This window comes from Protobothrops mucrosquamatus, unplaced genomic scaffold (assembly GCF_001527695.2).
Source record: "Protobothrops mucrosquamatus isolate PMUCROS unplaced genomic scaffold, P.Mucros_1.0 scaffold_38, whole genome shotgun sequence".
NCBI classification, from domain to species: domain Eukaryota; kingdom Metazoa; phylum Chordata; class Lepidosauria; order Squamata; family Viperidae; genus Protobothrops; species Protobothrops mucrosquamatus.
In genome coordinates this window covers 1,619-29,295 of record NW_015386114.1, presented here as the reverse complement: position 1 = coordinate 29,295, position 27,677 = coordinate 1,619, and the positions used below count along the sequence as shown (strand labels likewise).

The 27,677-nt window shown below is 39.5% G+C and overlaps 1 protein-coding gene across 1 annotated transcript in view; it reads right to left on the bottom strand.

Moving 5' to 3' along the window:
• CDH13 (cadherin 13) overlaps positions 1-22,698 on the bottom strand; it is a 225,988-nt gene extending 203,290 nt beyond the window's left edge. Inside the window, exons 1-2 of the mRNA XM_015810457.1 lie at positions 22,650-22,698; positions 20,994-21,202 (exon numbers count right to left, since the gene is read on the bottom strand). Of these exons, the coding sequence (XP_015665943.1) occupies positions 20,994-21,202; positions 22,650-22,698 (258 nt within the window). The remainder of the gene's footprint in view (positions 1-20,993; positions 21,203-22,649) is intronic.
• Between the last annotated feature and the right edge of the window lie 4,979 nt (positions 22,699-27,677).

Below are 27,677 nucleotides of genomic sequence, written 5' to 3'. Positions count from 1 at the left end.
TATCACCCTGGGACCAAATTCATCCTTGGTGAGATGATCCATATGTATCCCATTATGGCTGACCAAGGGAGCCGTGGTTTATTTCTGTTTGAAGCCCAGTAATATATGAGTTCGGCTCAGTTTGATAGAGCAGAAATGAAGCAATAACATTTTCCCATAGTCTAAATTAATAAAATTCACTTTCCAATTTGGCAGAATCCCCAATGGCAATTTAAAGGAAATAGCTCCAGTTTCCTGATGCCACGAAAACAGCCTGAAGCTGGAACAGGTTCAGATGTTTAGGGGCAGTTGACTTTTAGAGGATTTAAGGGGAGTTGAGAGGTGGTGAGGTTTTTTTTCCAGATTTTTCATTTTATTAAAAAAAAATAAAAAATAAAAAACTCCAAAAAGAGGGGGGGAAATTTACAAGATTAAAATTTCAAAATCCTCTGTTAACAATCTCTTATAGAATTCAATTCATAGAAAGTTTACCACAGCTTCTGATCTATCCCACATCATCCCAATATTCATTCTGATTCATCCTTAAGAACAGGGAAGAGTGAGAGGCTACAAGAACACAGGGAAAGAAATGAGATAAATGACATAAACCACCACTAAGAGGCAGAAGGACTTATTTTCATTTGCACCAAAATGATTTTTTTTAAAAAAAAAAACAAGAAATGAAATGCAACTCCTAGTTTACTTCCTTTTCTTTTGAGAATTTCCCCCCTTCTTTCTTGTTTTTTTTTTTTAAAAAAAGATACACTGATATTTTGGGGGACCTGTGTGGTCTACACAAGGTTATGGACCTCTTGTTTAGACAAGGATCAATAAAGAGATGGGGCAGACTGGAGTTGATTCAAGGCATCTTTAGCGATTTTTTTATGTCCAATTGTGGCAGCTACATTGCCAGATTAATGGGGAAATTGATCTTGTCTGGAATGCAATATATTCTTGCCTTCAAAGAGATGCTCGGGATATAATTAATATCTGTCCAGGATAAAAAGAAAAGTCTTCTTTAAATTAAGTGTAGCTCCTAGCCTGAATTTATTCATCAACTGCTTTCCTTAGCAATAATCTAGAAGTAGATTCCTGATGATTCCCCATTGACACATTCCCAGATCTAACCCTGGGAGATACTTCTTGTGATCTGTCAAATTAACCTACTACGGGTAAATCATTGATTTACAACAATTCATTTAGTGACCGTTCAAAGTTACAACGGCACTGAAAAAGGGACTTATGACTGTTTTTCACACTTACGACCGTTTGTAGCATCCCCATGGTCAAATGATCAAAATTCAGACGCCTGGCAACTGACTCGTATTTATGATGGTTGCAGTGTGTCCTGGGATCATGGGATCCCTTTTTGTGATCTCCTGACAAGCAATGGGGAAAACCAGATTCACTTAACAACCAAGTTACTAACTGAGCAACTTCCGTGATTCTCTTAACAGCTGTGGCAAGAAAGGTCGTAAACTGGGGCAAAATTGACTCAACAAATGTCTCACTTAGCAACAGAATTGCTGGGCTGGATTGTGGTTGTAAGTCGAGGACCCCCTGTACAACATGGACAAGCAGGACTATGTTGTCATCACGGACTGCATATTGATGGTTAATGCTTTCCAAATATTTGCCAAATCATTGTTTGTTTTACTGAAACTGCCTCGCATTTATTAACAGGCTTTTTGAAAACTCAGCCAGTACGCCAAGCGCATAGAGCTTTACTTCCGCGCAAGAGAACAGCTGCTTAAATAAATCAGAGATCAATTACTACTGTTTTTAAGGGCTGTTTGTGGAAAGACACCTGCTTGGGAACAAGCACCTCACTTTCTCAGCGAGGCTTCTGCTGGTAACTCCCAGTAGAGTTTGTGGTTTTCATCGGAACAAAATAAAATGAATACGGTTTATTTATTATTGCTTTTTATCCAAAGAAAAAAATAACCAAAAGAAAAATCCAAAGGTAATTACAATGCAAATCCAATCAAAAAGTACATGTAAAAATTGCTTTAAAGGTGAAAAGGAGGAGGAAAAAAGAAAAGAAAGTATAATATACCAGGGTAGCTATTTTACAGTGACAATATAGTTAATTATGCTGAAGAGGTCCAGTTTCCTAAAGGCTGGGGGTCCAAGCCAGGGGTCCCCAAACTTGTCGACTCATCATTTAGCAATGCAATTCCTGAAAGTAATTAACTCTAAAAGCAAGAACAGACCATGTGAGTATCATATAGCATTGCAGAAGCAAAATAAATGTGACCTTCTTTTAAATATACATATTTTTCCTTATCTGAGATTGTCCTTGTTAACTTGCTACAATCCTCTCCTCCTCCTCCTCTTTTACCACTGCTTCTCCTCCTCCTTTCTCCTTCTCCACTAACACTCGTCCCCCCTCCTCCTCCTCCTCTCCCCCTTCCCTCCTCCTTCTTTCTCCTTTTCCACTACCACTCCTTGCTGTCTAAGCATAGATTATTCTCTAGGACAATTGGCAAAAAGAAGCAAAAAAACACATTTGGATTGGGTGTTGTTTTTAGCCATCAACAGGGCAAGCTATTTTTTTCAATCATTATTGACATTACTGGGCATATTTTCATTTGAGCCAGCTGTAAATTCTGCCTACGGCTGGGATGATAGCACGCTGCTCATTAAACAGAATGATTGTGCAATGCTACACCGACCATTAAATGTATCCTGGGGTGATCAGGCATGCAACCGCCTAACCAAAAGAAATTTAACTGGTCTGACCTCTCAACCGGGGTCTTCAGAGGGCTTCTTTTTTTCTTTTATTTTGCAACAAGAGAAAAAAACCTTCATATGGATCATGTGCCTATGTTTATTTTAGATGATTTGTCAATGTTATTCTGGGCTTAAAGGCTTAAATCATCTTTTTGATTATCATATCGATGTATTATTCTCATTGTGTTCCTTTGTCATTTTTATTATAATAAACCAACCAACCAACCAACCAACCAACCAGGGAAGCACAGTGAGGAAGCTACTTCCAAGGAGCAAATTGAAGGACAGCATTGCAGCTGCTACATGGCACAGGGATGACTTGTGTTTCCCTTGAAGCCTCACTGTGATCTACCTGTTTACCTTCTCTCTCTCTCTCTCTCTCTCTCTCTCTCTCTCTCTCTCTCTCTCTCTCTCTCTCTCTCTCTCTCTATCTATCTATCTATCTATCCAGGGCTTTTTTTCTCTCATAGAACGCCCAGAACGGAGTTCCGGCACCTTTTTTGGATGGAACCTTGTAGGGTAGGCAAGGCGGGTTGTATGATGTGTGTGACTTCTGGCACCTTTTTTTTTTTTTTTNTCTATCTATCTATCTATCTATCTATCTATCTATCTATCTATCTATCTATCTATCTATCTATCTATCTATCTATCTATCTATCTATCATCTGTTGCCCTTCCCATGAATTAATGCATTATTGGCAAGACACTTGAGGGTTCTATGAAAGAAACCTCAGCCGAGCTATTGAAATATGCTGGTGAAGTCTTGTCGTGAAAATAAATACAGAATAATAGAGTTGGAAGGGACCTTGGAGGTCTTTAGTCCAATCCCCTACTCAAGCAGGAGACCCTATACCAGTGATGGCGAACCTTTTAGAGACCGAGTGCCCAAACTGCAACCCAAAACCCACTTATGTATTGTCGGGTGCCAGGTGGGTGTGGCCCATTGGGTGGGTGTGGCCCATTGGGTGGGTGTGGCCAATAGGCTCGGCATAACCCATTGGGTGGGTGTGGCTTCAGTGGTAACAGCAGACTGGGTGGGACTAAAAAGTTCCAACTTTGCGAGATTTTTTTTTCTCGCGAGAAGTTGAAATTGATTGATATATTGAGCCTTTTTTTGCACACGGTGGCAGAAGCCTAAAGCAAAAAGGTTTTATAAAACCCAGCTGAAGGCCTAGGACTGGAGCGATGGCGTGCGTGCCCACAGAGAGGGCTCTGTGTGCCACGTGTGGCACGCGTGCCATAGGTTCACCACCACAGCCCTATACCATTTCAGACACGAGGCTGTCCAGTCTCTTCTTAAAAGCCTCCAGTGATAGAGCACAGACAACTTCTGAAGGCAAGTTGTTCTACTAATTAATTGTTCTCACTGTCTGGAAATTTCTCCTTAGTTCCAGGTTGCTTCTCTCCTTGATTAATTTCCATTTGTTGCTTCTTGTCCTGCCTTCAGGCACTTTGGAGAATAGCTTGACTCCCTCTTCTTTGTGGCAACCCCTGAGATATTGGAAGACAGCTATCATGTTGCTCCTGGTCCTTCTCTTCATTAAACTAGACATACCCAAGTCCTGCAACTGCTCTTCATATGTTTTAGCCAGCACTCCAGGTCTATCCATTGTTTGGAAAAATCAAACCACCAGATCTTTCCTCCCTTTAGCAAATGTGTTATGGATGCATTCTCTTGTCTAGTTAAAAAAAATATTCACAACTGGGAGAGAAGCTGTACATTCCTTGAGAAGTACATATTTGCAATACAGAAGATGATTTATATCTTGTCACTCTGTGCTATTAGTCATAACACCATTGTCTGGTATGTCTTCACAGAATATAACTTCAGCCTGAATTCATTAGTTCCCAAGAAGCTCATTGTCTGAAACTCCGGGCAAAGAAATATCATCTGCTAATCAGTTTCACCCTTCCTTTCACTCATGTGCCACTCACCAAAATGAGAGGCATGGGTTATTTTCTTGTAAAATCTACCACAGCCATGACATTTTGCATTGCAAATGGATTTCAAGTAAACTCTCTCCCTATCAGGCTTTCATACATCTGCAGAAAGTAATTCAGAAAATATGCATTTCCTCCCCCCTTTTTAAAAAAGTTGGCAGACTAGGAAAGAAAGTAAACTTCTCAAAAAGGTTGAACAACTTTTTTTCAGACCAAGATCTGCCCGTTTATGGGCCAGGATGAGAATTACAATTTGATTTGATTTAACATTAATTAAAACAACATGGAATAGAACAGAACACAACAGAACAGAGCAGAATAACAGAACTGGGTGCTCCATCACTGGAGTTTTTTTTAAGGAAAGATTGGACAGCCATTTGTCCGGAATGAAATAGGATATAGGTTGGACTAGAAGATCTCCAAGGTCCCTTCCAACTCTGTTATTCTGTTATTCTCTTCCCAGGTGTGGGATGTTGGCCACAACTAATTCAAATGCTCAATTGTAAATTCTTTCCCTGCCCAATGTCATACTTCACCCTTCCTGCCAAGATTTCATTGTGGCTGACAGCCTACTCCAAGGGTGATTTCAAAAATAATAAACGTGAACATGTACGTATGCATCTAATATTCCATGACATGCAGTTATAGATATAGGTTGGGATGACATCCAATATGGATTCCATTCCATTATGAGAATGAAGCACAAAAACAATTTCTCATTTCCCTAAAGCAATAGTATGGTGTGTAAAAATTACTTTTAGATATTTTATTAGCTCCAGCAAGCGAGCACACCGCTCTCATGCTGGAGGTCAGCTCTGAAATAAAAAATGTTCCGTATGAGTCTATGGAAGCTCTGCTGGCCTCCTTACACAGAGAAGCTACTTTAAACAAATATAATGAGAAGAGAAGTACAGGCTCACAGCAGGAGCCCTTTGCAAATTCCTTCTGGGGTTGGAGGGAAGGTATGTAACCAGAAATAATCCCCTCTCTCAACAAAGGAGTCCAGTGAGATCTAAAAAAGTGGGATCAGCTCACATGATTGATGAGTGAGCAAGGTGAACGGTGGTCTCCCTAAAAATCACAGCAGTTCACCAACCCTGGTGAAAAATTAGTTCTGACATATTTGAACGTCTATCTGTTAAAAGCTGAGGTAACACTGGGGAGGGGTGAGGAGGAAGACCTTGCATGTATGTCTGAATTATTATGGGAGTGTTATTCATCAAGTTTTTATTACAGGGGTTGCGTTATATTAGTACGTGTTATACACTTCTATGCATGGATAGCTGGTCTGCTAGTCAGATGATTATTGGTTGTTATTCAGCTACACCCTGCAGAATCGTGGCTGAAGCAACACGACATTTTGTGAACAAAACAATGCAATCATACATCAAATTAAATCTGGCTCAGCTTGCATAGAGTGCCATGTTCAGTGGCCAGCACCCAAAACAGATCTGAAGCTTTAATAATTTCTTCCTAAATTAGTAGAATCTCAAAATCAAATCAATTTCTTGAATTTCCATGTGAAGTTTGACTCCACTCTTCTAATCTAATCTTGCCTATTTACCTACCACCATTAGGAAGTGTCTTCAAATCAGAACCTTGGGCAAACAATTCTCCCTGAAACCTAAACTGTAGCTCATACTCATTCTCGGCTTTGAACACACCCTCCCTGCCTATCTGTGGCCCTCATTATGTTCCACAGAATCCATAACTACCTTCTTAATCCCCCAATTAGATGCTGAATCCATGGAAAGAACCCGTCTAGGCTGAATGACTTGAACTTCTGATTATGGGGAAGACAAATTCATAGGTCATTCACGCATCTCTTCCTTGTAGGAGGCATTAAAAATACTAAAATTTATATTTTTGCACCAGGAAAAAAGCGTACCTGGGAATATTGTTTGATCACAGCTCTGTCCATACATCACATTTTGACAGTGAATTACAGGATGTCCAGACCTTTGCAACTGTCCATGAATTGATGGGAGATTGAATTTCAAAAGTTCTGGACAACAACAGTCTGCCTTGTTTTAATAGGTATTTTTTTACACATACTACCTAAAATGTTTTCTCTGCCAATAACAGAAGGGGAAAAAAACCACTATCATATTTCAATAGACATGAGTGCGGGATCCACTTCATTCAAATGACAAAGATGATTCTGCATTCTTTGAGATAAAAAAAAATAGCCAATTCCCCTAGATAGGTTTATGAAACCACAGCTATTTGAAGAATTAGAAGTCACTCCTCTGGTTTTCCAGGGCAGCAACCTACAGCAATTTCCTTGAAGATTTATCAAGATGAAGGTGCAATTCAGAGAGATTTATTTATTTAGTGTATGGCACTGGTCACAGTGAAAGCCAGAAATTTGCAATGTGATTACTGAATAATTCAGAGAGAAGTAGGAGATTGAGTCCATCACCTAAATCTCCATTTTGCATAGAAAGATCTAAGGAACGGATGTTCTGCTTCTTGTCAACCTGTTTCATTGCTGACAAATGAACTAACTAATGGATAATGATGACACGCTTACTTAGGAGGGGGTGGAGACCCTACCACTCTTTTTTTTAAAATCCAGTTCACTCCAACTTTTTCTCCTCCCAAAGAACAAAAAAACTGCAAGAGCTTTAATCCATTTCACAGCTTGGTTTTTGCATTTACTCTTCCTCCCAATTACTTAACAGACATTAACTGCTTGGTGTGAAGAGCTTAACAATTTGGTGCACAAAGGTGCAAATAAGGTCAAACCCTTAAAGTGTGATCTTGTATCACACGTTCCATGTAATACGCCAACAAAACCGCAATTTATTGGGGCACAGTAAGAAAATGTTTAGCTCATTTCACGGTGATTCCAAGTAGAAATGTATGAAAAAGCTTCTTGTTAAGCTTACAAAAAGACGAGATGGTGCTCTTTTTACCTTTTTCTTCCCCTTTGCACATTTCAGTTCCTCCTGGCCTCATTTACTGGCAGCATTTCATAGCATGTGAGCAACTGATTATGCAAACGAGGCATGCCATCCTTGTTGTTTGTTTTCTCAACGAGGTATTGAGATACCCCAAACTTGCATAGCAGAAAAGCAAATGAGAAAACAATGAATGTGGTCACTTTCCAGAGAGGGCAATTGGTAGAACTTAAACCAAGAGAGAAAACTAACGCATATTGTGATGTAGAATATAACCTTCACCCAGTCAGCTAAAACTAAACAATTACGGTTGAGTTGCCCCAAAGTTGACAAATGGAGTATCTGTTCTGAGCCTTCAATCTAAACAGGTTGTCCTTGCTCACTTGAGATGAAGAGGGAATAAATCACGGCTTCTTCATTCATTCATTCACCCATTCATTCATTCCCCGCCTTTATTATTTTTACCAATAACTCAAGGTAGTGAATATATCCAACACATCCTCCTCCTCCTATTTTCCTCACAACAACAACAACCCTGTGAGGTGCATTGAGCTGAGAGAGTATGACTGGCCTAAGGTCACCCAGCTGGCTTTCATGGCTAAGACAGGACTAGAACTCACCATCTCCTAATGATTGGGCCAAAATCACCCAACTGGCTTTCATGCCTAAAGTGGGACTAGAACTCACAGTCTGCTGAGGATTGGTGCAAGGTCACCCAGCTGGCTTTCATAGCTAAGGTGGGATTTGAACTCACAGTCTTCTGGGGATTGGCGTAAGGTCACCCAGATGGCTTTCATAGCTAAGGTGGGATTAGAACTCACAGTCTCCTGGGGATTGGCGCAAGGTCACCCAGCTGGCTTTCATAGCTAAGGTGGGATTCAAACTCCAGGTCTACTGCTTTCTAGTCTGGTGCTTTAACTTCTAGACCAAACTGGCTCTATTTAAAGAGTGAGTCACATAGAGACTTCTTAAAATTAAGTGTAGATAATTAACTATCCACACTGCACATTAAAAGATAACATCTGGATTCTCCTTGTCTCTAGTAACCAGGGACAGCAGAAACTCGTTTAAGGGAGCCATCGCTAATCTTCGGATGAATTGCTCCCAAGAAACTCACAGCTTACAAAGTGATGTCCTCGTGTCCTATGACGCAACCAAGTTGCCTCCTCAGCTTGAATTGGTCTCGCTTTAGACTCAGACAAGGCCCTTGCTGAACAGCCAGGATTGATGCAGTCATCATCCTTTTTCCCTTTCTGCATCTCGCACTTTCCTTTTGCCATGCTGCTCAAGAAGAACCAGAGACGGCAATTTAACAAACTCTCGGTTATTACAACAGCAATGGCGTGGAGATGACTTTTAGTACCTGCTGTGTCTTAATCATCTGAGCTCTTGCTTAGAAGAATGCTTTTTGATCACGAGGAAGAGTAGGAGTCGGTCTGTCAGAGAAGAAAAATAAGGCACAGAAGCCTGTTTTCCATTTTTCCATCTGCCAGGAAGGCCGGTGTTAAAATGAGATGCACCCTCTGCTACTTATACAATTCTTTGAATGAGTCTGAATGATCCCATCCTAGCTCACTCTAAGATTTAGACAGAGAGAGCAATTCGAGATGAAATTATAGGAGTTTCTTTCTTTTGGTTAAAAAAAAAAAACCTGTGAAGGGTAGTTAAGGCAATGTAACCATATCATTTTCCAAGAGAGAGAGAGAGAGGGAGGGAGGGAGGGAGGGAGGGAGGGAGAGAGAGAGAGAGAGAGGAGAGAGAGAGAGCGGGGCTATTCTTGCTTCCATTGAATACAGAGCTGCTAGTCCTGATCATTAAATTCCAATTTGTATTTAATATTTCAAACAGCATTCAGGTGCCTGAGTGTGAATTCATTTTTCTGACTGTGAATTTTTCTCTTCTATCGTAGTTGCACTTTTCTTTTTTCTTTTTCTTTTTTTTTAAACCCCCTCTATGTAGTTATTTCTCCATAAAAGTCAGATATGAGAACAGAGTTACTTTCTTCACAGCACCCTGGCACAATTTCTCCTTTATGTACCCATTTTTTTCATCCCAGATTGGTTCTCAAAACAGATTATAATTAAAATTCACAAGATGTTTAGATTATAACTACAGAGAGAGTTGCATGTGAGCAGATATCTATTCAGGAATGGTTGTTGTTGTTCAGTCGCTAGGTTGTGTTTTGACTCTTCGCGACTCCATGGAACAGAGCATGCCAGGCTCCTTGCCCTCCATTGTCTCTTGGAGTTTGTGTCATTGTATGGATGACACTCTCTAACCATCTCTGCTGTCCCCTTCTCCTTTTGCCTTCAATCTTTCCCATCTTCTTCTTCTTGTGCCATATCCGTTATCGGATGTTGGCGATCATGTTGGCGATTCTGTTTTTATCAGCAGCCGCACGAAAAAGTGCTGTTGAGTTTTGTCCCATCATCAGGGTCTTTTACGATCAGTCCTCTTCTCATTAGGTGGCCAAAGCATTTGAGCTTCAACTTCAACTATTCAGGAATAGTGTGAACAAAATACAATTGTTCAACAATTGGAGGGCTTGTTTGTTTTAATCCTCAGAAACTCAACACCTTGTAGCAATACTTGATTGCATGCTGGCCTGACCAGATTCTGAGTGATAGTCACACCCCCATCTATGTGTGAAGGAGTTCTGACGATGTAATTTAGAGGGAAAGAATAGAAATATTGGAGAAACAGGGTCATGTCTTATAACTCCAGCAGTAATTCCTCAGCTTCGCCCCAGAATATTCTAAAACTGACAAAACCCCCATTTTGACTATGATTACAAATTTCCTAGGAAATCAACTCACATCATTTATCCTTGAACCTTTTTCACTCGGTCATTTGTTTTTTTCTTTCTTTCTCTTCTCATTGCTGTAAGTATAAATGAAAAACTGGCACATAAACCTAGAACCTAGAATAATAGAATTGAAAGTTGCCATAGAGGTCTTCTAGTCCAGGGGTAGGCAACTTTGGCTCTTTTATGACTCGTGGACTTCAACTTGGCTGGCTCAGGAATTCTGGGAGTTGAAGTCCATGAGTCATAAAAGAGCCAAGGTTGACTACCCCTGTTCTAGTCCAATCCCCTGCTTGAGCAGGAGACCCTATACCAGGGGTAGTCAACCTTGGCTCTTTTATGACTTGCGGACTTCAACTCCCAGAATTCCTGAGCCAGCCATGCTGGCTCAGGAATTCTGGGAGTTGAAGTCCGCGAGTCATAAAAGAACCAAGGTTGACTACCCCTGCCCTATACCATTCCAGACAAGTGGCTGTCCAGTCTCTTTTTGAAAGTCTCCAGGGATGGAGCATTCACAACTTCTGAGGGCAAGCCGTTTCCGTTCCACTGGTTAATTGTTCTCACTGTCAGGAAAATCCTCCTTAGTTCTAGGTTGCTTCTCTCCTTGATTAGTTTCCATCCGCTGTTCCTTGTGCTGCCTTCAGATGATTTGGTAAATAGTTTGACCCCCTTGTCTTTGTTGGAGCCCCTTGAATATTAACCTAAAGTTAAACTGCTGGATTACAGGGCAATCTTGGGAAATATTTATTATTCTTGATATCTAGGTCACTAGCCAGCAGGATGGAAACCTGCCCTGCCCTGAATTCCATCAGCCACTCCCTGCTAAGAATTTTCAAGAGAAGGAGAAACATTCCGATCATCTCAGAGAGAACAACCCAGCATACAGCAGAGTCATGCCAAGATATGCCTGAGATTGCTAGCTTGCTTGTATGCTATTACAACCTAGTATGTTTCACTATGGCTGTGACAGAGGCGAAATAACAAGCGGGGTCAGCCTGTTTATTGTATCACTATTGAAAGCAATTTATGGTTCTGAACCATAAAAATAAAACATCTCTTGCAAAGCCATGAAAGAGGGTTCACATCCTAGGAGGGACATTCGCACTGCAAACCATCTGGATGATCAGAGAAGGCAGAAGAGGATTAAGCAAGCCAATGGGCAAAGATGAGATAGAAAGTCTGGATAGGTGTGAGACCGGCATGCTCACAAAATAGAAATTGTGTGTTTTAATGGAGAAATAGAGCAACTTTCCTCCCCTCAGTGACACCTTCTTAGAAAGAGGTCTAGGATGCATCAAGCCTGACATACGCAAGGTGGAAGCCACACACTTTTTTATGGCGTTTGTAGACAGCCTTTCATAAAATACACAGTGCCAAGCAATCCCGTTTCTCGTTTTAATAATGTAGCATGCACTGTTTCAGTTTTTAAATACGGATGCTTTATCACCATCTAGTCCTCTCTTCTCAAGGCTAAATACTCTCTGAACCTCTAAGTGGAATTTTTCTCCAATGGGATTTTCCCATGTATTTTACCAGGAAACATAGATAGGGCAGGCTAGAAACGGCAGTGCCCTCCTAACCATACCCAAGCACTCCAAATTTGTTGGTGATGTCCATTTTGCTCTCCGGGTTCATGGTGACCTAACCCTAACCATAAGTAGAATTTTCCTCAAATGGGATTTTCCCATGTATTTTACCATGAAAGATAGATAGGGCAGGCTAGAAAAGTCAATGCCTTTCTAACTATACCCAAGCACTCCAAATTTGTTGGCGATGTCCATTTTGCTCTCCAAGTTCATGGTGACATAACCCTAACCTCTCTTCGTATGACTAAGTTTTCAATTCCAGGTCATTCTTGTTCCCTTTTTCTGAACCAGTTCCAATTTGTCTAAATCCTTCTTAAAGGGTGATACCCAGAACTGGACACAATGTTTTAGATGGAGGCTGCTTAACAAAGAGTAAAGTGGATTTATAAACTATACTATAGTTAATGCAATTTAAAGCTGAAAATACCTTTTTTGCAAACACATTCCACTGCTGACTCACGTTCAGTTTGCAATCACTTGTTAGTCTATTTTTTTTTCACAAGCACTCATTACAAAACAAAATACTCCCTGTCTTACACCCATTTCCTACACAAAGGCATCATTTCTAATTGTCAAATTTCATATTGATTTTCAAGCCATTAATCTATCAAGATTTGTTGGGAATTTTATCTCATTCTTCCAGCTCTTTCTCTCTACTCATTCATTTATAAATCCATCCCACAAATTATGTGTCGCCTACAAATGCTTCCTTGACATCAAGATATATTACATCTACAGCATTCCTATAGTCTACTGAGTAACATATCTAATTAAAAAACAAGAACAAATAAGATACGGTTAATGTGCAAGACTTATTTTTCAAATTCATGCTTACTTCAAGACAGTACCATATAGATTTCAAACATTTACAAAAGCATTTGTCCTTGGAAATCTTTCCAATAATAACTGATAGACTGATTTATAGATGCAGGTTTCAAACCTGTGTATTCCTGGTCTAGCACATCTCAGTTTAGAATTTAAACTGGTTGCTGTGTGAATGCAATGTAACCTTTCATGTTATGTTTTCAGAACATACATGTTTTCAGAAACTTTCTCTCCTTACCACCCTTGTGCAAAAAAAAAAAAAAAAAGCTTCAAGGTAAAACTAACTTTATTTCTTTTTGGCACCAGGCCAAGAAAGTTATATTGCTAACCATTCTGCCCCCCCCACCCCAGCTATTCCCTGTAGTCTCCTATTCAAGCTGTTATATTTGCCATTCAGACAAACACAGCTGTGATCGCTAATCAACAACTATCCATTTGTGTTTATTACGGCCTCTTCATTATATAAAGGTTTAAACTGGATCTGCATATATGTGAGGGGGGGGAAATACACCTCTTGCTTAGAGGAAGATCACAAATACACTGTAAAGTAAAGCAATTTTGCAACATCCAATATGTCTGGTTCATCCTCTAAACAGCAGTGAAAAGAATTCTGTATCACATATAAGGTCAAAACTATCATCTGCTCTTCTTCTTCCTTGAATTTCAAAAGCATCCTGCTCTTAATGTGCCAGCTCAGGCTTTATACAATATTAAATTCCCAAGAAATGTACTTTCATGTTCTCAGCTGATTCTGTTGTCCAGATTAGGCGTTTTCATCAAAAGTTACTTAGCAGGCAGCCCAGTTCCACTCAAGGGAATTCAAACAATGCTGCCAACTAAACCTTCCAGAATGCGTCAACTCAAGTTGCTAGAAGAGTTATGTTTGGCTTGGGACAGTTTTCAGCGAAGGGGAAAGAGGAAGAGGAAAGGAGAGGAGAAAGGAGAAGCTGACACAGAGAGAAGGATTAAGAGAGAAAATATGGAAGACAATGAGAAAAAATATGAGGGAGGGAGGGAGGAAGGAAGGAGACAAGGGAGAAGAGAGAAGAGAAGAGGGAAGGGAGAAGGGTAGAGGAGGAGAGGAGAGGACAGAGGGAAGGGGGAAGGGGAAGGGAGAAGGGAAAGGAAGGGCTATGAAGGAAGAACCATCTGTTGAAGTATCTACTGTTAAAATGGAAAAGGAAAAGAGAGAGAAGGATAGGCACTGTTAGTGAAAGGTGATATAAGCCACAATCTCAATGAAGTCTTCACAAACAGTTGCTGAACAAAACAGAAAGAAGGATTGCATCAGATAGACAGCATTACTGAGAATCCTAGGAACTTTGGGGGGGGGGGGAAGGAAGAGGAGCTGGAAATAAACCAAAATTAGAGGATCCCATGTCCATCCCGAATTTTTCCTTAAATATATCCCTGCTTAGTGTAGCATCAGACAGAACTTGGCTAAAATCTTCCTGCAGTGCCTGACCACCAGTTGCTTGTTTATGTTCAAAAGGGAGTTTTATTGGGCATGAAAAATGTCACCGATGACACCCTAATTTGCATCCGAAAATTGATTTTTGTCACACTGGGATTTAGGACAACCTCTTTTGGAAACCAGCACTGCCACAAAACATAACCATCATTATTTGGCCTCAAAAGCACGTTTGAGCTCCTTGTAAATTTCAGCTCTCCAAAGGACAAAGCTCGGCAGCTATTATTGATGGGCGGGCTGGAAGAGTTAGCTGGAGTAATATTTCTTGGTGATTTAATATTGACAGCCAAACTTTAGAAGTTTTCGCAGTTTTCTCACTCAGAAGCTGACAGCAGTTTCACTGGGCCCAAAGTAAAATAAATAAAAATAACAAGATATTCCAGCTACTGATGTCGCTGAATGTCACACTTCCTAGCGTAGCTTGCAAATCTCCTTCCAAAGAGAGGAGGTATTTTATAGCCTCAGAAACCATTTCTACCTAAAATACCAATGGTATTTTGCACTTGTAGCTTGTGTGCCTTTAACAACACTATTTTTCATCTAAACTCTTGATACTGCTTCCAGGTAATATTCAAAGAAAGGGTGAGAGAGAGAGAGAGGCCAACCAATGATTAAGGCTAATTAGATTTTGGTGGGTTTTCATAACCTTCTTCTGTAGCTATTTTATCTACTGAAAGGAATATTAGGGACAGTTCTGGTCCAAGAAGAACTGAGGAAGCTTCTTGGATAACAATTGAAATGTCTTCAAGGAAAAACAAAAAACTTCCAGCTGCCTTTTGAAAAAACACCTTTGAGACTATTCTCTACATACTTCTTCCTTTATTTTTAGGGAAGGAAATAGGGCTATAGACATCAAGAGTGAAAGCCATATTGAAAGATGCACAATTGCAGTCTTCTTCTTCTTCTTCTTCCAATATGTCAAGCCACATCGGAGCATTGGTCTATCTCAGTGTTTCTCAACCTTGGTGATGTTAAGATCTGTGAACTTCATCTCCCAGAATTCCCCAGCCATCACAGCTATCCAGTTCAGTCTATATACCATTGTAAGCTACTTTACACAGTTCCATTCTGCTAGTCCAGGAGTAGGCAACCTTGGCTCTTTTATGACTCGTGGACTTCAACTCCCAGAATTCCTGAGCTAGCCATGCTGAGGGGACAGGGAGAGGTTTCCAAGCTGAGCCATGCTGGCTCAGGAATTCTGGGAGTTGAAGTCCATGAGTCGTAAAAGAGCCAAGGTTGCCTACCCCTGTGCTAGTCCCATCTGGATCTGGAGTTGGCAACAAAGCCAAGAATATCCATGCAGAACAGTTGTTGTATCTCTGAGCTTCCTCAAAATAAAACAATAATTTAAAAAAGCCAACCCAAGACTGTTCAAGTTCAATAGTGTTGATAGCATCATTCACAGATTGCTCGCCTTCTGGTTCTCACCTAAGAGTCTTCTGTTGATAAGCGTGCCATTTCTTGATTGATTTGTCTCTTACAGGTTCCTGTAATCTGTGAATGATGGACAGGTTTTCCACAGTTTTAAGTAACTGCCTCTTACGGAGGGGTCAAGATTAATAGCCTTCTTCTGCCATTGCAGGCTTTCAAAAAAGTCTTAATCAAGATACTTATTACATGCCATGATCATCTTGAAATGTTTTTCCAATTAATAAATGGCTCTCCAAACACAGTTTAATGTACCATGTGCTGAGCAAATAATAATTACCAATAATAAATTGGACTGGATTAACTCAATACATTAGAACGTTATTAAGAGAGAGAGAGAGGGAGGGAGGGAGGGAGAGAGGGAGGGAGGGAGACCTATTGCTTTGAAATGAAATGAAGGGAAAATATCATTCTGGCTGGATTCCCCCAAAATATTTCAACTGACAAAGTTGTTTTTGAAGAGTGCTTACTTTTTCTGACTCAGTGACTGTATGACAGACCAAGCTACAAACCATAGCTACACTTTATCTAAGCAATTTGGATTGCACTTTTAGATTGGTGCATCATACAAACTCCAAAAACTGAGCTAATTGAGTAAAGCATGTCCCAAAGGTGCTTTCTCAAAAGGCAACTGGATTTTGTGTTTCCTTGAAAACCATGTCACTCAAAAGCCTACATTCCAGGTGAATCTTAATTTCCCACACTTGCATGAAAGACATAACTCTTGCCGGACATCCAAATTTGGCAAACTCAAGAGAAAGTTAAGTGCATCTAATTCTTTATTGTTTCAAAGAGAATTATTCATGCTCCTCACTTACATAGTTCAGTGAGTGCTTTAAAATTGCTAGTTCTTCTCTGATCTTTGCATGGCAGGAGGGTAGAAAAAGAGATATACTTCTCAGAAAATGCTTTGATGGAGCTTATAATGAGTAAAGGAAAAGAACAGCTAAGAGAAAATGATATCATCATATATATCATCCAGAACAGTGACAATCTGAAGGCTCTCCCTTGGGTTCTGCTGTTGTAGGTAGGTTTGTGAGACCACAGAGATAGTGAAACACACTAGAAAATCACATGATGCAATTTGTGGAACTCAACAGTTTCTTTTTGGGGTCCTAGGAGAAGGAGCAGGAGGAGGAGAGAAGAAGAAGAAGAAGAAGAAGAAGAAGAAGAAGAAGAAGAAGAAGAAGAAGAAGAAGAAGAAGAAGAAGAAGAAGAAGAAGAAGAAGAAGAAGAAGAAGAAGAAGAAGAAGAAGAAGAAGAAGAAGAAGAAGAAGAAGAAGAAGAAGAAGAAGAAGAAGAAGAAGAAGAAGAANAAAAACAGAGCAGAATTATCATTGTCGGAGACAAAAGAACTAGAATTTATCCTTCTCTTAATCTTTGAGGTATTGGGACACCACAGAAAAGACTAGGGATATAACAGCCTTACATCTGTTCATGGGAGACCAAAAAGAAAAGAAAGATTTTTTTAATGTGAAAGTTAAATTGGGCCTTTTAAAAACTTTCAAATTTGGCAGAAGATTGTGGTGATCTCCATGCCATGGTTCACACAATGTGAGAGATAAAACAAGCTCTGTGCCCACACACCCTGCATAGGATTTCCACCCAGCTCAAAGTCACATCAAAAAACATTAGAGGCACAAGGGAAATGTTTTAAAGCTTGTTCTGTCTTCCTTTTACAGCTAATGTGGCCTTTACATGGGAGATTTCTGGTGAAAATCTCATTCCTTCTGGAAAAACAATGAAACTGCCTCCTGCCAGGGAGCTAAGTGGAAGAATCAGAGAATGGATCACTCATCCTTTCTAATCTCCTCATTATGGCTTCCTTGTCATCCTAAATTATAGGTCTGTGAAGGTACCTGGTTTAATTGTCTTCTAAGTCACTGTCATATTTTCTTCTTTGCTAAATGCCACAGTAGAGAAATGAAGGCTATCTCAGTTATTCCTTTGCTATTTGGTTACATCATCGGCACGGAATATTTTAATTAATTTGACAAAAAGGCCTTGAATCTTTTGCCTCTTATATTTATAAGACTGAATTCCTATAAAAATGTATAAATACCTTTCCTTCCCTCCCCTCCCCTCCCCTCTTCCTTTCCTTTCCTTTCCTTTCCTTTTTTCCTTTCCTTTCCTTTTCCTTTCCCTCTCCTCCTCTCTCCTTCTCTTCCCTTCCCTTTCTCTCCCCTCCCCTTTCCCTCCCCTCCCTTTCCTTCCCTCCCTCCCTCCCATTATCAACTTAAATCTGTGTATAGCTATTCCTAAGTTCCACTCTCCCTTAAAGTTTATCAAAGGCAATAAATATTCTTAACTGGCAATTTCCTGAGTAGATGTAATGCTGTTCATTTTTCTGATTCTCTTTTCTTTTGGGATATCCATCCACGCATGGTAGAAATGATACCTCAAGCAGGTACTGTATGATGATTTTTCTGTTCAATCTGGATCTCTTGATGGTCTTTTCACACCCTTCTACAACCTGGAACTTGTAGCGCTTCAGCAGCCAAAACTGCCTAAATCCAACTAAGTTTGCCAACCAAACATCTCCTCCACCTTCAAAACTCCAATAAGAGCTCTCTCTCTTCCTGCCAACACATCGGCTTATTTTGAACTGTCTCGCTTGAGAAACTCTTCTTGCTTCTGAAAACCTTATCTCTTTCATTCCCTTCTATTTTCCCAGACTGAGCTTATCAGCTTTATGTAGAGCTTGTGTGTCAGGGAGATCACATGTTAGGAAGGCAGACAGTGCTAAGCTGTCTTATTTGAAATTTGATTCATTCCCTGGATCAGGACGCAAGCCATTGTTTTTTTTTTTTTTTTAAAGATGCATTTGATTTCTTAGCCATTTCCAATAAAACTAATTACATTTCATCTCCAAATAACAACAACCAAACTCTCAGGGGCTGCCCCAAAGAAGAGGGAGTCAAGCTATTTTCCAAGGCGCCTGAAGGCAGGACAAGAAGCCACGGATGGAAACTGATCAAGGAGAGAAGCAACCTAGAACTAAGGAGAAACTTCCTGACAGTGAGAACAATTAATCAGTGGAACCACCTGCCTCCAGAAGCGGTGAATGCTCCAACACTGGAAGTTTTAAAGAAGAGACTGGACAGCCATTTGTCCGAAATGGTATAGGGTTTCCTGCCTGAGCAGGGGGTTGGACTCGATGACCTTCAAGGTCCCTTCCAACTTTACTATTATTATTATTATTATTATTATTATTATTATTATTATTATTATTATTATTATTATTATTATTATTATTATTAAACCCCATACTTAGATTGGCCCAGGAGAACAACTAAATTATTTCAGCTGAGTTTAACATTCAGTATAATTAATATGATTATTGGAGGTGAAGTGATAGATCTGACTTCAACCCGAATAATTGCTTCAAATTATTGTTGTGATTGAATAATCATGAAAAATATTTGGAAATTTCAAATATAAACCAAATTTGGTGGTTTAATGACTCTTGGTGATGGCCCTGCAGTTTTCATGGCAAGAGTTTAAGAAGTGATCTGCCATTGCTTCCTTCCTAAGATGGAGAGAGGGGGACTGGCCCAATGTCACCTAGATCAGGGCTTTTCAACCAGTTGTACGGGTACCACCTGTGGTACATGGGCACCTGGCAGGTGGTACGCGACCATCCTAGAAAAGTGGTGGCGGGGGAGGGGAATGAGCTGAACCAGTGGCAGCACCTCACAAGCCTGAGTGAGAGATGGCTGGAGCTGCAGGGCTGTCAGGGCTCAGCGGAAGCGCCAGGATCAATGCCAGGCTCCAGCTGGAGCTCGGCGCTGATCCTGGTGCTTCTGCTGAGCCCAGAAGAAGCACCGATCAGCTGGAATGTTGCAGCATCTCCAGGGTCTTCTGATTTACAATCAGATGCTTGGCAACTGATTCATATTTATGACGGTCACAGTGTCCCAGGGTCATGTGAAGTGACCAAAACCTGCTGCAACCACCCAGCAGACAGGGGAATAAAAACCAAACACCCCCCACCCCACCCCCGCTGCCAATCCTCAACAGAAATGCTCATAACAATGGAAACCTCGGACAGGAGGAAGAGCGCCACCGGGCAGGCAGGCAGGTGGCTTGCTCGGCTGTGCCTTGGGGGGCACTTTTTTCAGTGCCATTGTAACTTTGAACAGTCACTAAGCGAACTGTTGTAAGTCGAGGACTACCTGTACTTTATCACTTTTTTCCTTTTTTGGGGGGGGGTCATCAAGTTTTTGACACCTTGCTAGGCGACTGGTGGTACTCAGATGTTGCCATATCCTAAAAGTGGTACCATGGGTGACCAGGTTGAAAAGCCCTGACCTAGATGGCTTTGTGACCTATGGTGGAACTAGAACTCACAGTCTCCCAGGTTCTAGATACACCAAACAGATTTTTGTGTAATGTTAAATCTTTTGAACATTAAATCTTAACATATGGTCTTGATCCTTTGCACCTGACATTAATTAATCTAATCTAAAGCTCAGTATTAAATTGGAATCATATAAGGTTCAACAATATTCAAGAAGAGTTTGACTTGAACTTATGGCAACGTAAGAAATCTAAGCTAATGACATGTTTAACTCCACCCTTCAGCTCTACCTGCTCTTCTCCTACGGTGTATATGTGTATGTACAGTATATCACACCAGTTAATAAAGTTAAATTATTGGGAAAAATGTTTTCGCAAATCCTGCTGCATCATTTGGTACTATGGAACAGTCAACCTCACTTTCTTTGACTTTTTATAAGCCCAATTTGAAGCTGTAGGCCTTTCTAGAATCTTCCTGCTGGTTTCCCCAGACATTAATCGTTACACGTGCATCCAATGTACATTGAGTGATATAAGTTAAGTGGAATGAAAAGAGGGATATCCTTCTCCATCAAAGCATGTGTTCCAGTGAATATTGAAATCTAATTTCTTCTGAAGGTTTTTTTTTTTTTAAATTAAGCCTCTATAGATTTGGATCCCCCACTACTTACTTTAGAGACCTTTATTTAAATCAGATAGGGCTTTAAGGTTAAAAGGTAAAATGAAGTCCAATTAATTTGCACCATTTATTATGCACTCCAAAACTCCATACATTTAATTGGAAGTAAAACCAATTAATTCGGTATCCACAAGGGTGTATAAGTTTATAGCCTTGCCTGCATAATATATGAACAATTTCCTCTGTGATTCAGTAACTTATCTCCTGCAAATAGTTTGATCGTTTTGTTAACACCATAGTTTTGCTCCACTTCTAAAATGAAAAATTCTATTATCGTATCACGGTGTGTGCAACTAATTTATGCACAGCATCAGAAATGTTTGATTTATGTTTGTTTCCGTCTTACCTTTAAAGAACCAGATTTTTCTTTTCTGCTGACAATCAATACCTCTGCTGTATCTTTTGCCCAGGCTGACTGTGCACAGATGACTAAAGCTCTCTCCGCATCTGATAAATTTCTCAGTGCAACTAAAGCTCCATTGGGTTCCACCTTGAAGTCTGGGCTTGAAACTTCAAAGTTCAATTTGTGATTTTCTTGACAGTCATCAAATACCACTAAGGGGGAGGGAGAGAGAAAGAGAGAGAAAAACAAGGTCAAAAGTGTCCATGAAATATCATGTCATTGATAGCTAGCTAGTTGGCTTACATTAGAAGCCTTATTTGGAACATTACTGACCCAATACTTTTCAATTTTAATAATAATAGCTCTTGCAAAAATCTATCAAAAGTTTTAGCACTGTATTGTGATGATGGAAGTAGTCAACAGTTAAGAGAGATTGTAAACAGTTCTCTAACAATGAACAAGAAGGAAGGAAGGAAGGAAGGAAGGAAGGAAGGAAGGAAGGAAGGAAGGAAGGAAGGAAGGAAGGAAAGAAGGAAGGAAGGAAAGAAGGAAGGTTGAACAACATTTTGTTGGAAAAGTCCAAGGTTTCAAGTGTATCAATTTTTTTCAGAATCTTGAATTTATCTTCTCAATATGCCAGCAGCTCTCCAACTACTATATAGCATGCTAAAGTTGCAAATCATGGTATGCAAACCACAATGGTTGGTATCACACTAATATATAATATAATCTTCAATACTACTCTCTGTCTATCCAACCTGGTTCTGCATATCCATCACAATCTTGTTTTTAAACTATATAACCTTTTATCATTTAGCAGCAATGCCACAAAACATGTTTCAATGTCAATTGTTGATTCAGAAAGAAAGGTTCACACATTACATCCACTCCAGAACAAAAGAAAAAGCTTTATGGCTTTATACAATATATGGATTCATCCCACCTTAAGTGCTTAAGAGCTATGATAAAGACAAAATGAAAAGCATCTTCCAAGCATGCATACAGATTGAAATTTATTCACCAAAACATTAACAGAAACTAGATTAAACATACTTGAATTATAGCAACTACTTTGGGAGTAGTTACTCCAGGTTTATAACGCGAGAAACAGCAGGCTTGAACAAAATGTTTTCAGTAAATAATTATGGAATAATTGGTTTGGGCCTGGCCTGGCCATCTAAAATCCTTAAGGCTAACAAAAGCAGTTTGGGGTAATAATTTTGCTTCATATTAAGAACCAATTCTGTTGGTTTGATGGAAATTACTGTAGGATGATTGGTTTCACAATCAAAGCGCCTCCCTAAATATATGAATTTCCACACTTCAGCAGTGTGATAATTGTTATTGTGCAGACTACTGTAATTATATTCAGCATGGGCTTTTCTTTATGGAAAGCTGATCACATCTATAGCCTTGAGAACCATCTCTAATGGGCGGTTGAGTTTTCAGGGCTCATAGATGCAGAATTCATGAAAACACAACTTATGTGCATGATACCCACATGGAAATGAAGGATTCTCTAGTAGAGAATTTGCTGAGACCTTGGCACCTTCAGGCAAGATGGAAAGATTTCGGTATAAAACCTGACAAATCAATGCTATTCAGCAATTTTAGGCTGGGTTGATCCATCTTTTGAATGAATTCAGAGCAACATCCTACTTTTGATGGCAAACTCCATCACAAAATCCATTAAGAAACTCCAGCCCATTTCTCATTTTCTTGCACTCAAGGGGTTTTGGACTTCAACTGTCCTCATTCTGAGACAGTCCAAGATGACATTTGCGTCTTTCAGGGTCCTTGAGATAAATAAATAAATAAATAAATAAAATAAATTGTATGGGTTCAGGTGGCAGGGGAGTATGGTTCTCAGAGTGTTAAACAAGCAAGATGGCACTTGACATGTGATGTTGACACAGAAATCTCATGCTGTGAGGTCCTTGGTGCTCTCTGAGCTTGGTTGTTTTCCTGCAGATGTTTTATTACCAACTAGGTAACATCATCAGTACTAGAAGAGAGTGGGGTTTGCAAATTCCATTTTTATTTATTTATACTTTGTATTTCTTAACCGCCCATTCCCTTCTAGCACTGATGATGTTGCCCAGTTTGGTAATGAAATGTCTGCAAGAAAATAATCAAGCTCAGAGAACAGCAAGGACCCCACAATACCAATGAAATGTAAGGAAGAAGAGAGAGAATGTAATCAAAAATGAAGATTCAAAAGAGGTTGATGAGACTTTTGGCCCCTCACATTACTAAAACACAATAGAATAAATTTAATTGAAACTGGACACATATCTACTTTCTGAAATTTTGGGTGCTGGCAGTGATGGGACCTTTAATGGTCAGGTTCTTCAAAGGTAGTTAAGGAGATCCATTCACTATTATGGAGTACATAATGAGCCACAAATCCTAATCAAACATTAAATACAGTATGGATAATGGGGAGTCTTTGCTGGAATACCAATTCTCCTTGCTGAAAATTCAGTTCACACACACACAGTTATCCCCCAGCTGTAGCCAGATCCAAAAGTTTCAGCTCTGTGCAAGCAAACTATTCATTTATTGACATCTATATGGTTGTTTGGAAAATCATTTCTGCCAAGTGAACATCTTTATTGTGTTTAATATGCCGTATGGTGTAGAACGAGATCCAAAAAGCACGATGGAAAGCATGGAGGCCGTGCCAAATATTTCCTAATGGAAAAAAGAAAAATTCAAGAAACCTATATTTCATGAAGCCTGCTGCTTAATACCTGCTTTATTAGCATAAGACCTGGTGCCAGTCCTTTCAATGAACTTCTGAAGTAAATATAACGCTTATCTCCCAGCAAATAATTCATGCGTTACCAATTTATTTACTCATTCCTGGAACACTGATGCAAAATCCAGCCCATGTAACCACATTTAAATGACACAGTTGTTAAAATCCAACACAACTTGATTCTGTTAAGATGTCTATGGAGATTCTCAATCATCCAGGTCATTGTTGTCCCAAAAGCGCTTTACCAAAAGGCAACTGGACTTTGATTTTTCCTTGAAAACTTTTCGCTTCTCACCCAAGAAGCTTCTTCAGTTCTAAAGAAGCTTCTTGGATGAGAAACAAAATGTCTTCAAGGGAAAAAAAAACAAAGAAAATCCAGTTGCCTTTTGAAAAAGTACTTTTGGGACATTCTGTTAGCATGAAATCCAGATATATACAGATATTCCCGTGAGGTTTTGGATTCCATCTCATGGAAGTGAAATATAAATTGTTTTCTATAAGCCATGATTAAAAACTACCCAAAATATCCGAGAGCTTTACTCTGAAACACAAAGTAGAGAACCAACATTATCTGACATTGAGAAATGACACTATTTTCTAAAGGAAAATTGTTTCCTTTCATTTGAAGAATATTTACCGTATGAAAAAAATGTGCAATTACCTAACATTGTTTTTTTTAGCAAGATAAGAAAAACACTTGGTTATCCTCCAAATTTCATACTTCTGTGATGCAAATTTCTAGTTAAAAAATGTGTACCACAGTGGTATTAGAGGAACTGATCAGAAAACATTCAATAGTAAATCCACCATGCATTATATTAAGAAAATTGCTTGCAAATATAAACAAGATGGCATAAAAATGAATGTATTAGAAAATGCATATTAAAAGGTACAGTTGAAAATCCATCTTGTTAAACCATCTCCACTTCCATTGTTTTAAATTCACTTTTTTGTGATGCCAAGAAAAACTCGGTTTAATTCCACAAATCTCTCTGGGATTAAATAGGAAGAATTGATTGATGGGGGTAGTTATTAAAACTTAAGGGTGAATTCAACTCCTGAGGAGTAACTGCATAGCAACCAAGGGAGAAAATGGAATGTCCCTCAGTCAGAGCTGAAGAAGCTTCTTGGATGAGAAGCGAAACATCTTCAAAGAAAAATAAGAAAGTCTAGTTGCCTCTTGAAACATTTGGGATATCTGTTTCTCTCAAAATGGTTTCCACAAATGGTAATCACAGCAATGACATTTTTCCTCAGACTCATGGAAAATCTAAAGAAAAGATGGTGCCTTTAATAGTAGAATAGCTCTAGGGTTTTGATTGTGTGGCTTTGGCCGCCATCTTGGATTTTCACAGATATCTGTCTAACGTCTACGCAATTTCCATTCCTTTGTTTGCTTGCTTACTTTTATTTTAGTAACATTTCTCTAAGTCCCACATTCTGTGAAAATCCTAAATATTTTTTACCAGGTATTTGTACTCCAGGAGAAGATGGGGACGAGGGGCTACTACCTATGAGGAGAAGAGATGTAAAAGAAATTTGCAACATCCATAATGTCATGATCCATTGCTGCAATGAGATGCCGCGGATGGCAAAAACGAGTGGAATATATTGATTTTTTTTTAGCCGCAAGAGTTTGTAGCAGTTCATGAACATTTGGGAAGTCTAAGAAAAATATCATTCAGAAGGAATTTTGAAAGGCTGCCTTGAAAGCAAGGATGCTGGGGTTACATCATGCCTTCATAATTGTAAGAATAAAAAATAGGGTATCTGCGTCTTTTCAGCGGTTTTTCTGTTTTCTGGATGCTTAATGTCTGAACTGGACTCAGAAAAAGGTATCTTTGGAAGATCTTGAAGCTTACAATAAAATGGAAAATGATGTTTTGACAGATGCCATGCCAAGCTGCTTAAGACTTTATACACCTCTACAATTGAGACAGCAAGCTTCCACAAATCAACAAAGTAACTCTGTTTGTACAGGACAAATTCAATGCTGAAAAAAGTAAGGTTCTACATTTAGGCAAGAAAAACCAAATGCACAGGTAGAGATTAAGTGGTACCTTGCTCAATAGTAGTAACTGTGAGAGGGATCTTGGAGTCCTAGTGGACAATCACTTAAATATGAGGCAGCCGTGTGCTGCAGCTGCCAAAAAGGCCAACACAGTGCTGGGCTGCATTAACAGAGGGATAGAATCAAGATCCCGTGAAGTGTTAATACCACTTTACAAGGCCTTGGTAAGGCCACACTGGGAATACTGCATCCAGTTCTGATTGCCACAATATAAAAAAGATGTTGAGACTCTAGAAAGAGTACAAAGAAGAGCAACAAAGATGATTAGGGAACTGGAGGCTAAAAAATACAAGGAACGGTTGCTGGCATTGGGTATGTCTAGTTTAATGAAGAGAAGGACTAGGGGTGACATGATAGCAGTCTTCCAATATCTCAGGGGCTGCCCCAAAGAAGAGGGAGTCAAGCTATTCTCCAGAGCACCTGAAGGCAGGACAAGAAGCAACGGATGGAAACTAATCAAGGAGAGAAGCAACCTAGAACTAAGGAGAAACTTCCTGACAGTTAGAACAACTGACCAGTGGAACCACCTGCCTCCAGAAGAGGTGAATGCTCCAACACTGGAAGTTTTTAAGAAGAGACTGGACAGCCATTTGTCTGAAATGGTATAGGGTTTCCTGCCTGAGCAGGGGGTTGGACTAGATGACCTCCAAGGTCCCTTCCAACTTTATTATTATTATTATTATTATTATTATTATTATTATTATTATTATTATTATTATTATTATTATTATTATTATTATTATTATTATTATACGGGTTACTCTTAACCCATACTAGATATTTTCTGTTTTCATATGTTGCATGACCCCTACCTATTTAAAAGTAGTCCTTAACGTATGACAGCAATTGGGATCAGGATTCTCTTTGCTAATCAAAGTGGGGGTTAAGTAATTTGCGCCCGATTTAGCAATCTTTGTCGCCACATTGTTATGTGAATCTCTGCAGTTGCTAAGTGAATTGCATGGTCGTTAAGTGAGTCCAACTTCTCCCATTGACTTTGCTTGTTGGAATCCAGCTGCAAATGGTGATCATGTGACCCTGGGATGCTGCAGCCATCATAAACACATCAGCGCTCAAATTTTGATCACGGGATTATGGAGATGCTGCGGGAGTCTTAAGTATAACTGGTTTTAAATCACTTTTTTTTTCTAGTGCTGTTGTAATGATCACTAAACGAATAGTGGTAAGTCAAGGACCACCTATAGTTTTTTGTGTAATTCAGTGTACTGTGCAAAACCAAGATATAATTTAATTTGGAATCAGGTTATTTGGGTGAAGGCAGCCCTTGTAAGCCATTTAAAACTCACATACACACCCCCGCACAAAAATTATACCGGTATAAAGCAGTGCCTCTTGCAATTCAGAGTCAAATTTCAAAATGGCACAGACTGTATGTAAGCAGCAGAGTATCACTGTTTCCTTTAATACAACAACAACAAAAACCCCACTTCTCTCTGACTCCTTTTCCAACCCACAAAAGCAGCCGATGCCTCTTTGCAAGGAACGTTCTTTTAAAATGGCACAAAATTCTACGGGAAGGCTATTTATTCAACATTTCTCCGAGAAAGCATCGTCCCAAATAAAAGACTTTGTCAATTCCCACCTGCCACACGATACCGATGTATTATTTCCAAAATACTTGTTTGTTCTGCTGATAGAACATGATTCATCATTTGTGTAGCACAGTGAAAGCACAAAGTGAGTAATACTCTGAGGCAGGCCTGTAATATCTTTGGCCTTCTTTGCCTCAGAAGGAGGGGAGAAATAGAGATATTTAAAGAACTGTGGGTAAGAGACGTGTCTCCCTGAAAATAAACATGATTGAATTTCTATAAAGATTCGGTTTTTATCTATA